The sequence below is a fragment of the Marmota flaviventris genome, chromosome 13 (genome assembly GCF_047511675.1).
Source record: "Marmota flaviventris isolate mMarFla1 chromosome 13, mMarFla1.hap1, whole genome shotgun sequence".
Classification (NCBI taxonomy): Eukaryota; Metazoa; Chordata; class Mammalia; order Rodentia; family Sciuridae; genus Marmota; species Marmota flaviventris.
In genome coordinates, this window is record NC_092510.1 from 53402660 (window position 1) to 53416032 (window position 13373).

At 36.6% G+C, this 13373-nt stretch overlaps 1 protein-coding gene across 1 annotated transcript in view; it reads left to right on the plus strand.

The window, feature by feature from the left end:
• The window catches only part of Adamtsl1 (ADAMTS like 1), a 369220-nt gene that overhangs the window by 171493 nt on the left and 184354 nt on the right, over positions 1 to 13373 (plus strand). Inside the window, exon 10 of the mRNA XM_027950603.3 lies at positions 8735 to 8785. Coding sequence (XP_027806404.2) covers positions 8735 to 8785 — 51 coding nt within the window. The remainder of the gene's footprint in view (positions 1 to 8734; positions 8786 to 13373) is intronic.

Sequence of the window (13373 nt, forward strand, 5' to 3'; positions counted from 1 at the left end):
ATGGGTAGGACTGTTAAAGCTGTTGGGGGAAGGGGGCAATGTGCAAGACTCCCGGAGAAGATCAGAGAACCACCTTTGCAGATTTGTTTGGCACAGACCTTTAATTTTCCTGCCAAGGCAGTTACGAAGGGGGCTTAAATTGGCAAGGCTTTGACAAGTCGAAAAGCTGTCACTCACCACACTACCATAGTCACAATCGCTAGCAAACATATCTGCTCCTAGCTGGAGCTGCATCCAGATTTGCCCTTCCCTCAAAGAATTTGGACCGATAGTCCTAAGCAAATGTCCAAACTTGTATACTCTAGTGGCAGTTCTGGTGAGTTCAAGTGGATTGCAGGAGGGGGCTGCAGTTCCATTTAGTTTGATAGTAAATTCATGAATTATTTCTGGCTAGGCACCAAATTGAAAAAAAAAAAAAAAACAAGTCTCAGAATTGAATACCAATGTAACTACAAAGAAATATTCTGCATCAAGAGAGGTGTTTCATGTAGTAGGCATGTAAAAACCTGAATCCTCATGCTAACTTGATGACCAACCAGTCAACAGCAATATAGCCAGGTAGTCAGGAGTGGGAGCTCTGGAATAAAACAGGCTGGCTTAAGATCCTGGCTCTGTCACTTACTAGTTGAGTAGTAGCCTTTGGCAAATTACTTATTCTCACTAAGCCTCAGTGTTTTCATCCTCTGAAGTGAGGATAATAGCAGTACTTACCTCATAAAGTTGTCATGGCATAACACATTTAAAGAGATTAGTGGAGTGCCTGACACATGATAAGCACTCAATAAATGTTGGTTGTTGGAGCTATTATGACTAAGATCATGGCTATGATGATGTTGATGTTACCTCAGAGAAACTCCTAAACTCTCCAGAAATCAGCTTTCTCATCCATGAAAGGAAAAGATGGAATTCTGGAATTCTCTGAGTCCAGAAGTGTAGTTGTAACAAGAGACAAAATTCCCAGGAAAATATCATCTTGAAAGTAAATGAGATTTTAAAGTGAAATCAGGAGAAATTAGGATAATTCAAAACCTCAGTTCACAAGTGTTTGATAACCTCATTTAATAAGTTGTGAGGCATTGGCATTTAATTCCCACGGGATCTACTCCATGTATGTCTCCAAAAAGGAAAACTTCAATGTAAGAACTAGAAAATGGTTGACTTATTTAAGAATTAATGTGCAATAAAATGATTTCCTCGTGGAGGTCATGTAATATCTAATTTTATTACAGTAGGTAAATGACTTAGAAAAGTATCACCTTCCTTCCTTCTGGTGAGTCTCATTTAAACCTACTGTTCTGAGCAGCTGCTGAGAAAGCAATAAGAAAAACCACCATGAAATCTTATTTCCATTTCATGCATTATTTATAACAAGATAAATGAAGCAGAGTTCTGGTGCTTTTTAGAATGCATGAGCATATCCTTTCCACACTTACTGATAATCAACAATAAGTCAGTTATGAAGGCAATTCAATTTTTCTACCAAGCCAGCTCATCACTGGGAGAAAGATCACTTCTTATATTACATTTTGAAGTCTTAAAATCTATAATTATTTTTGTGATTCTTGTAATTAGCTTGTGAGTGCATAGAATAGGTATTGTCATCATCCTCATTTTTAACTTTGTTCTATCAGTTTTTAGTTATGTGAATTAACTAGCTAAGTTAATGTCTGCTTAATGTCTCTAGGCCTAATTTTTGCCATATGTAAAATGAATATAATGGTTCTATCAAAGAGTAACAGTGAGGATTCAGTGAAATAATGCATATAAAGATCTTACTAAGGTGTCAAGCCCTCAGTATATCTCAGCTATCATTACTAAATCGAGGCTCAAAACTGGTAAAATGACTCGCATAATGTCACTTCTACTGAAGTTTATAAGGTGCTTCACATCCATTATCTCCTGTTAGTTTTACAATCCAAAAAAGTTAACAAACCGGAGATTGTCATCTGTCTTGCAGATGAAAAAACTGAAACTCAGAGAGGTTAAGTGACCTGTCCCAATTTGGGGTGAGCAAAAGCAAACTGGGAAGTGGACCTAAGTGCTCCCAGTCCCCAAATGAATACAGGGAACCTGACCCCCCCAGTGTAGCACATATGCCTTCATATCCCACAGACACCATTATTCTGCACAATGCCTTCAGCAACCTGTGAATTTGGGTTCAGTTGCAATATAGACTCCCACAGCCAGGGCAGAAATGCAAACTTTTTTCAATATGAAGTGTGGATGTTTGAATCGACTTCATATCTAGGTTAAGCAAGCTTCTTTCATATCAAAACAAATGCTGGTGTTTACTCATATCAAACAATGTCCAAATTATTTAGTACAGGAAGAGGTAAACAAAATCCAAAGAAATATTAGTCCCAACGATTTAAACAACTCAGAGATTGCATTCATTAATACCAAGAATGTTGAACTCCAGAAATGGAGAGGTGAGGACAATTTTTAATGACTTGCTCAAAATAATACTCTCTAGGAGATTTTTTGTTTGTTTTTTGTTTGATTGTTTGTTTGTTTGTACCAGGGACTGAACCCAGGGTGCTTAACCATTAAACATTATCCCTAGACCATTTTTCAGTTTTTTATTTTGAGACAAGCTCTCAGTAAGTTGCTTAGAGCCTTGCTAAGTTGCTGAGGCTGGCTTTGAACTTGTGATCTTCCTACCTCAGCTTGGATTATAGGTGTGTGCCACCACACCCAACAACAGTTTAGTTTTCTAGTAGAAAATAAATTTGTGTCTAAGAAAATGTTTAAAGAATTTGACAATGAAGCAGACTCCTTCGGGTCCAGGTTCAGTGTAGTCCAGGTAAATGAATGTTGCTTGCCCGTTACCAGGGTTGAAAAAATTGGAAACTGTTTATAAAACCTTTTCTCATTTACTGGATTCCAAATACCAGTATAAATATTAGAAACACTTATTCTGCTTCAGGATGAGTTGTTGCCAAGTGTTAGAGGAGGAGGGATTCTGAGATTATTATTTCAGTTCAGTCGGTTTTGAGCTATGGGCCATAGAACTCTTGAGTTCTCCCCTCAGAGCCACTAAAAAAAAGGAAAGGTAAGATGGAGTCCAATAGGAGTTTCCAGGCAAGTGTTCTTACATCATCTTAAAACTTCTGACTTCATCCAACACTTGGATTTTGCAGAGGATCAGAGAAAATGTTCAGATGTGAGCAAAAGTCCACAAGTAAGGTCCTCAAGGTTACATGGAAAGGAACAGAGTACTGACCTTACATCTCCCAGCTTCTCAAGTGTCCTTCCCTCTTTGTGCCATGACCCTTTATGCTCATAAAAAGGAAGAGTGCTTTTGTCCCTTGTCACATTCCCCATACCATTCTGAAATGTTGCTTAGGAAGAAGTTGGTTTCTATGCCCTGGAGTCACCTAGAGAAGGTGCAACACCCTTGTCTGTGCCAAAATTCCCTCTTTCACCCATAATTTTATTCTTTTTTTTTTTTAATGTACTACCTATCCTGTGTTGTGCCAGGCTTTGTGCTTGGTGCTATGGCAAAGGGAAAGGTGAATCAACTAGAATCTGGCCCCAGCCCTACCCGTGGGAAGCTGAGTTACACAGTTACACAGCAGCATAATATCTGCAAGTCACAGGAAGAAGAAAGGGAAGAGGTTTTAATAAAGCTTTCATGGGTTTACTCCAGGGATATCCCCAGTGGGAAGATTCAGAGTTAGGTGAGAAGGCTGAAGCATGGCTGGCAGGACTTTCTCCTTTCTCTGCCTAACATCAGCCTGTGTTTGAACCTTATTTGAATTCTTTGTTTTGTTTTAGTTTTCATTCTGGGTGATAGCCATATTGCCTGCCTTTGCATCTACTCACCAATGACACAGTATCCTTCGATGAATGCTTGCTTCTTGCCTGTGTGCACAGCACTGTCAGAGAGTTATGAATTCTGTACTATGGCATTAAAAGAACAAAAGACTTATGCATAGATTGAAGTTAATAGATAGTTAAGAGTGATAAGCAGATTTAGTGTTATGGATATTTGAAAGAGGGAGAGGGAATTTCTGGCTAGATGTTGAGAGAGAATAAGGCAAGATTTTAGAAAAGATAGCATTTAACTAAGAAATTTTACTGGGCCTTGTGGAGCCACTTAAGGCTTTTAAGTTGGGAAATAAAATATCAGTAGGACAGCAGTGAGTCGGCTGGAAAAGAGAAGTCAACTCCTACAGATAGAGAGATGTCAGGAGGCTGGTGTGAAAGGGTACAGCTGTCAGAAAAATGCACTTGGTGAACCTTGCTGTGCCAGAGTGACTAAAGAACTGGGCACTTGTAGGGAAAAAAAAGGAGCAAAGTGTCCCAGAGTGTGTGGGGTGGTGGGAGAGTGGCAATGCCCTGAATAGAACAGTGATGGCAGGAAGAGGACACAGTTTACAGAGGAAGATAATGAATTTTCCGGGACACACTGATCTCAAAAAGCCTAAAGCACATGAGGAGGTCAGGAAGTCAGGAGTGAGGGATGCAGCTCAGGGGAAGACACAAGCACTTGCTGTCTCTGAAAGGGTCTCCTTATAATTCATTTCCTGATAAAAAGCCCCCCCCCCGTGCATAAATTAGGTGCCCATGTGGTTAGTTACATTAGGACTTTTCTCAAAGAGAGAAGATTCGTCACAATATATAAATTCCACAAATGAGTACAGTGAGCTAATCTTGGCTTCATTTTTAAAGTCAGGGATATTGTTCTAAAGGAGCTTCTTGGATCGTTTCTGTGCAGACTCAATAATCTTTAAGTGACATGTGAAAGTTGAGGTGATGACCTCATAAGTCCAGATGTTCCTTTCTTCTTTTTTAAGTTGAATTTTATCATATTGAATATTCCAATTGCTGAGATCATTAAAGTTATTTACAGTACTCAAAAACTTGGGAAATAGAAAAAAAAAAAAAAACAAGCAAAAATTACCCATAATCCAACCACCAGGAACACACGACTGTTGTGAGATGTTTTTCTACTATATGTGCAGGAGTCACACACACACACACACACACACGTACATGTATGTATACGTGTGTACACACATGGTGCATACATACACAAAATCATTTATAAAAATGATTATATGATATATGAACACACATATTTTCTAATATGGTGGGTGGTATTTTACACTTTATTTTTTATTCAAGTTCTTTCAGTTGCCATTACTTCTGAGCATTTCCCACATAATTAAAAATGTTTTGAAAATTTTGTTTATGTGCCACATGATATTGCATTATATAAACCTCCAATACCATTAAAGCATTCACCTGTCATCTGAAAATTTGGTGGGACATGTACTTGGAGAAGATGAACTGAGATGTATCACATTCCTCCAGAATGGTGGCCTTCCCTTCTTACGAATATAGTCCCTAAGGCTGGGAGTTTTAGATGGAGTCAGGCCAGTGCTCGGTGCACAAGCCCATGAGTGGTCAGGTAGTTAAGACCTGGGGACCCAAAAGGCCTACCCACAAGACAACTACTTCTTATATCTTCCTTTTATAAAAATTCTTAAAAATCATTTGCCTATTTCACCATTCCTCACACATTCTGACACATGTCTGGATGCCAGCACACAAAAACACACACACACACAATCAAAACGTAAACATAGAGAATTTCTTCAAGTCCCTAAATCGATATTTTATCGTTTTTTTTTTTTTTTTTTTGTGATATGCACTTTGCCCAAGGGAAAAAAAAAAACAAAGTGTCTTGAAGGTAAACTGTAGGAAGTTAAGTTTAGACAAAATTGCCTCCCGTTCTGTGACAGTGTAGTGAAAGGCCAGGGCCGTGGCACCAGCCCCAGGAGAGAGCAGAGCCCATGCACACAAATATGCAATAGTAGAACTGGACAGAGCACCATTGTTTTGATATCTTTCTGTTTTCACAGGTGCCATGGAGTCATTTTATGAGTCTTCACCATGACCCATGCCATAGAAAGACAAATATAGCTACAGTTTTGCTGAATCCAGGTTGAAAGTTCCTTTTTCAAACAAAAACATAATTTCTAAATCAGTCCAAAGCAAAGCCCAACATCTTGAATTCAGTGAACTCCTCCATTTATTCCCTTCCTTTCTTCTGTTCAACTTGTCTCCTTCAATGTTACTGTCTCCATTTTAAACATCATCAGCTGATAAATCAATTGACAGAGCCCTGTAGCAGTTCATTTTAATATTGAAGATGACAAATTATAGCCATAAATTTTTTCAGGAGAGAAGGTAATGGTATGTACTTGTGCATTTAAAAATTGATATAGGCATGAATAAAGATACTAGGGTCAGGCAAAATATAACTTCAAAGTCAATTTGATTTATTTCTTGATTGACTGCCTTTAGATAGCAGCATATGTCCAAGGTTCTTCTAAGAACCTTGAGAAGTTGGTGTTCTTTAAAATATAGTCTTTTTAGAAAGACAACTCCCTTAATTACTATATGTAGCATTATTAGAAAGCAATCACATGATTCTAACAAAAGGCAGGATTAGGCTTTCATCCAATTTCTTGCCTATCAGATGAAGGAAGAAAAGAATGGGATGTTTAACTCTAAAAACAGAAACAAAAGTTTAATATGGTATTCATTTCATGCTTGTATTAGAGCTCCATGGGATTTTGAGCATGCCCAAAGGTGGCATCCTGTTTCATGAACATTGCTATGTAAGAGTAATAAACATACATACATGCACGCATGCGCACATGCACACACACACACACACACACACACACATTTCATTGTACAAAAGAGTGCAATTACTGGGGCTGGGATCGTGGCTCAGTGGCAGAGCGCTTGCCTAGCATGTGTGAAGCTCTGGGTTTGATTCTCAGCACCACATATAAATAAATAAAACAAAGGCCTCTTGACAACTAAAAAAAATTTTTAAGAAAGAGTACATTATTAGTCATACAAATAAATACATAAAATTTAGTCATGTCAAATAAAGTATATGAACTAGTGCTCTAGTGATTTTCTTTCTTGAGAATAGATGTCTGCTTCACAACTTTGCTTTCTATTTTCTTTCAAATAAATTCATTTTCTCTCATGTATCTCCTCGAGTTCCAGCAATGTCTTCAGAGTCTCTGCAGCCTCTATGTCCCTCTTTCTTCCCTCCTTACCTTTCATGATTTCCAGTCAGTGATAGTTTTTATCCTTCTGATCCACGTATGCCCAGCCCATTCTTTGTACTCAAACACTTAGGTTTGCCAGCCATATGAAAAGAGCATACCATAGCATCCTCTATCAGAGGATGGGGTCAGAATAAAAGACTTAATTTATTTAAATAGAAGTATAAACGTTTATGTTGAATATGTGAAATACATATATGTATATGTGTGAATTCAATGAATCCCCCCATTCCCTTTCTTCCTTCAATTCAACTTGTCTCCTTCAACGTTACTGTCTCTGTTTTAAATATCATCATCTGATAAATCAATTGTCAGAGATCTACAGCAGTTCATTCTAATATTGAAGATGACAATAGATAGAGATAGATAGGTAGTAGGTAGGTAGACAGATACATAGATCTCCATCATCCATCCCAGGGATACAGACAGAATGCATGAGTTACTTCAGTAGCTCACAAGAGCAGCTTGCTGGCATTTTTCAATTGAGAAAGAAGCATCTCCGGTTTATGCCCTACCATGCTCTGTGTCTGTTTTGAGCTCTTTTCATCTCCTACTCTTGAGAGAGGCTTTGTTGCACTAACCCTCTTATCCAGATTCCATAAGTCACCAATTCTCCACAAGCTAGGAGACCAGGCCTCAGCCAGGACCCAGTCTTACCAACTGGAGGCTTTAATTGAACTGGATTTTTTAAATTTCTGATAATACTCGTCTCTGTGTCCATTGTATTTTTAAAATATCTACTAGTACTAATGACTTCTATACAGCCTGGTAATTTCATGTGCGTCCTTTAACCTCATAGAATATACTGTCATTTCTTTTGGCTCCTTTAGCCTCTATTCTGTCTCTAAACCTCACAGGTTTCCAAGGCACTAGGTATGTACTAACAACTATCACAACCACCATAACCACCACCATAAAAAACACTATATAACACATAACACTTTATAGACTCCACCCCCCGCCAAAAAAAAACCTTTCATATGTATGAAAAGTTTTCATAGCTTTTTTTTAATGTAGTGAATTTGCTTTTGCTGATAATTAAACCTACTATGTTTAATAATTCCTCTCTTCTTTTTATGAAATATCCCAGTGGCTATTTCCCAGGTATTAGGAAAATCTTTACATCTGCCAAGAGAACAAACTTATTTGCTCATACATGCTGCAGTGTTGTCAATTCTGAGGTACATACTCTCATGCTTCAGTTACTTTCTCTTTCATCAGAAGTGAGACAGTAACTCTAATTGCTTGCTGAGCATCTGGAAGTACCATTAATAATGATGATGATAATAATAATGACCTCATAGGACGTATAATTTGGGGGATTAAAGAACATTTACAAGCTTATTGTGTCATAGTTAATGATGAGGTGCCAACTTTTCTTGCCACCACCCTTTCCAGTGGTATTTCCTGCTTGGATCAGAGAACTAATTTAGTAAACGGTATCCTTTTAAAGAATTTGCCCCATCCAAAAGCATATGCTAGCGCAAAGATATTGAATTGTTTTAGTGTTGTTTTTTTCAGAGACGATTTATTAATGTTGTTTTGCATTTGTATAAAAATTGTATAATGTAATCATTTAGTGTTTATTTATTGTGTGTACCTTCTACTCAGAGGGTTGGCATTATTGTTCCTAACAGTGACGGATACAAGCAGATCATGCCTTATGACCTCTACCATCCCCTTCCTCGGTACGTAAATCAATCATCCTGATGTTAGAATTAGCAAATCAGTCTTCTGATGCTTTTATATATTTGTATATATAGACAATCTAGAGAGAGATTCTGTGTTTTTCTATAAAAAAATAAGATGGTAGATGGTATATTTTGCAGTCCTTCCTGAGCTCTGCTTTTGAGTAACTCTGGCCTCCTCATACCGTAACCTTGTCATTCAAAACCCCATGTTAAGATAGGATAAATCATATTACCTTGGAGTGGGCACAGTAATTCACTCTGATTACCTACATCATGTGGGTTAATGTTATGCCTTTCTCTCACTTGCTTTGCCTTTTCTATGTCTCCTTTGCAGTAGGACTCTAGTTATTAAAGCACTGTTGCTAACTATGAAACAAACACTGCTGAAAATATTATCACCACACCACCAATATAGAATTAAAGATGTGGTATTTTTCTGCATACTAGCTTTAAATGTCCTCTTTCTATTTTAAATAAATTATAATTAATCACAAAGGGCAGTTTTTCTTAACCTTATTGTTCAGAACAATTTGTGTGACTTTTTTCCCTAAGCATAAAATGTAATGTGCTATTGTTTATTTTTTAAAGTACAGTCTTTTTTCAAAAATAGAAAAAATAATGAAAGTAAATTAAAAAATTTAAAAAGAACTTGTTATCTTTATCAGAAAAGTGGACATGCTGAAAAATATACTAGGTACTGAGTATATTGCTTGTTGCATTGGAAACAGCTCCACAGATAGCAAAAATTAGAATTAGGTTTAAATAGATATTTGCTCTATTTTCTTTGCTTATTTGGTCCTGCTATTTAGAACCAAGAGTTAGAGTCAGATTAGAAGTAGTTAGGATAATTTACAGTAGTTTGCTAAGTCCCAAATTTAGCCAAACCTAGAAAATAATTGTATTCTAAATTGTAAAATAAAGCAAAGTTTGATCAAGGTCTCCAAATCCCTAGTGAGTTAGTATCCAAATAGCGATCCCTGGAGATCATCTAGTTTAACTCCCCAGTGATGTTTCATTCTCCTATTTTTTTCCCCAACAATTGTATCCACATACCACAGGTACATAAATACATATATTTATACAAATCCTCATTCATGTCCATTTAATGTATATGTATCCACACATATCTATACACACATAGATATTTATATAATACATATACACCAGGGCAAGTTGTCATCCAGTGTCTACTAACATACTTCAGCGACTGGCAAAAGACTCACTTTACCATCCTAACAGTAGCATCTAGGAATGTGGGATTTGATTTATTCTAGATATAGTTATTGTTGCTCAGTCCTTCTACTAAATGGCTACCTCATTAGTTAGTTTTCTCACACTTTCCTTTGACTATATTAATAAAGATAATGAATGACTTTAAATGCTCTTTGATTATCATTTTGCTGATTTGATCCAAAATTCTTCTTCTCCTTGATAATTTAATGAAAATATCCAAAGATCAATTTAATTGAACCAAGATTTCCTTTTATTACAATTTTCATATCTATAAAACAAGCATTCATAGGACACATGCATCTGCTTGTGTGAAGGTCATACATTTTAAAATAAAGGCAAAGTTGGCTGTTAAAAATGAGCAACATCAAGTTTTTGTTTTTCCTGTAATGGCAGTTTCTAGATTTCTGTCATATCTTCTATGATCTCTCTTGTTTATATTTCTCTGGCATAACTAATGCCTCTCTTAGGTTAGAGTTGATCTCTTATAGAACTGTCCTTTCCCCAAAATGCCTTAAGGCCAGTGGTACATAGAAATGATCCTTCATGTTGGTTTGTACCATGTCCTATGCACACATTTGGCAGGTCCATGTATCACAGTGGGAAAGGACAATTAGCAAATAAAATAAACAGACTATTTCTTACCCCCTTGAACTTCTGTTACTGATCTAGTTCTGAAGTTAGAAATTCTGTTTCCTGGCAAAGTACTAGTAATTGGAAGCTATTTCTACAAATGTGTTTTCATTTCATAAAAATACTTAAGTCTCAAAACCGGTTCTCAAATAGCAGCTACCCACTAATTAAGGCAGAAAGCTTTAGTAGTTTAAAGTATTTAAGTGGGTTTAAGACCACAAGTGTAGATATAAAACATTATGAATTTTTAGATTGTTATTTCCTGCTTTCAGTTTTTGACTTTATATGTATCTGAACACAAAAATGTATTCTGATAAATTATCTTGATTCATAATTGACATATTCTACTGCTCATATAAGTTTTAATTTTGAGAATTTCTTAAACTAAACACATTGTGTTTTTAAAAGAATTAAAGGCTGATGGAGTTAAAATACAAGATGTACAAACTCATTTAACATTCTTCCAGGACAAGATCCCAGGAAATGATTCTTGGATATGTCTTCTTTTATTCCAAGTGCTTACCCTGGTCACTGTTCTAAGAGCTCCTGACTAATGCCTTCTCAACTTTTATTATATTTTAAAATACCCAAACATATTTTGCTTTAGAGTTCCATATAACCCTATTATTATGCAAGGATTCATATGATAATGTTTCACATATAGAACTATATTTGTATGCCGAAACTATACTATTAATTCTTAAAATAATATTAGCCTCATTTCTCTTTTGGGGTTCACTGACATTGAAAAGGATACTTATTTCTATTTGTGAAGTTATACCATGATCAGGTCCAAGTGTAAGACAGAAATTAATCACTCTCCCTTTAGAAGGATCAAATTTAGGGATTTTAGAGTACCAATTAGAAAATGTGCTCTTTTATGGCATCTTAACATCCTAAGAAGTTAAATATATATATTAAAAAGCACATTCTGAATTGTCAGATCAAATCCCGTATGAATATGTACTTACTTTCATATTCAGTCTGACTTCAGTCTGACAGGCCTGCTATCCACCACCAAACGGAGGCCTTTCAGGGATTTACATGGAGACAATGAGAACTGGTCTTACCCTTTGGAATGATAAACTTTCTGCAGAGCTGCTTGCTTTATTCCCTGTCTTAAAGGGCATACTTTAAAAAGTCTCCTAAGAGTTAAACAAAGGGCCTCAGTTTCCCATAATGACATTTCTTTGGTGTCTCCTGGGTAAAAACACATAGGAAAATATTGTATTTGGCAGCATATCTCTACTATTGGCAGTGGAAATGACAATTATTGCCTAAACTTGAACAGCACAGAGAAAAGGTGGTGGAAAACCATCTTAACTGAGAAAAACACATCATTCTGGCTCCTTCAGAAGAGAAGTCAAGTTCACAACCTACATTAAACCTTACTTACAGAATAATTAAAGTTTTCCATGGAACAAACTTAACTATTCAAGTAGAACAATTGGGTGACATTTTGTTTCTCTCTCATTAAAATTATCTCTCATATTTTTAAGAGAAATTTTAAAGATCCATAGCAATCATCATCAGCAAGCAGAATACACATAAGAGAAAGAAAAGCTCATTCAATTCCAATGCTTCTGTTGTAAGAAATCCCACATTCTGTAAATCTACAGGAGAAGAGAAAAGAATTAGGTAAAGATCTCTCTCTGCCTCTGTTTCCCATACTTCAGAACTGTGTAGAGCTCTGAAAAATCAATGGAATTCTCTTAAAAGTTATTGGTAATGTTGTTATTTTCTACCTTAGTTAACTATTTCTTAGATTCAGACACCATAAGCCTTTCAATCAAACTTCATCACTGTTCTAGGAGTTCTTTACCTGAGGAACTCTAACTGCCAGTATCCCCCAACAGTGAAAGAATAAGTAGATGAGGTTTGTATGAACAGTTTCCTCCTCAGCTTGATAATGACTCAATTTGACCATCGAAATTGTACAGAATCTTCGTGCCCAAACTGACACATACAGAAGCAAGAAGGAAGGAGCTTTTGCTTGTGTTGATCTTTTATGAGTTTCTCCTGTCAAAAGTACCCAGAAGTAATAAAATATCATCTTGAAAAAAGATTATTTTAGCTAGGCACAGTACCTATAATCCCAGCTACTCAGGAGTCTGAGACAGGAGTATTGCAAGTTAGAGGCCAGCCTCTGCAATTTAGCGACACCTGACTCAAAGTAATAAATAAGAAGAGCTGAGGATGTAGCTCAGTGGTAGAGCCCCCTTGGGTTCAATCCCCAGTTCCACAAAATAAATAAGTAAAATATAATAAAAGCATTTTGTCCAGGAGCAAACTACTGGTATGAACTTGTTATCCATCTTATTCTTGACATATGTACTTTATGAGATTTGATAAAAAATAAATAAGCTTAAATATGTATATGATATGCTATATATGTATAAATATATATGTATAAAATCTTGAAGCTATGGGAAGAAGGACTGAGGACTAAACTTCATCTCTTGAGTAGGTTACAGTCAGCACAGATATCCTGGAATCAGCTCCCTAAACAGTAATTTCTTAGTAAAGCTTCACGGTTTATGGAGCACTTTTGTCAACTTTGAATCCTTGTTTCCTATTCCTCAAATTGTAGGCAGTAGGTGTCTTTGGTTCTGTGGACCATAGCCTCTGAGACCCTCACCATCCTAGGCCCAGGGAATGGGGTTGGTGTGACAGGTCACTGAGGAGCTTTGGCAATGTGCATGTCTGCCCTGATGACTCCCCT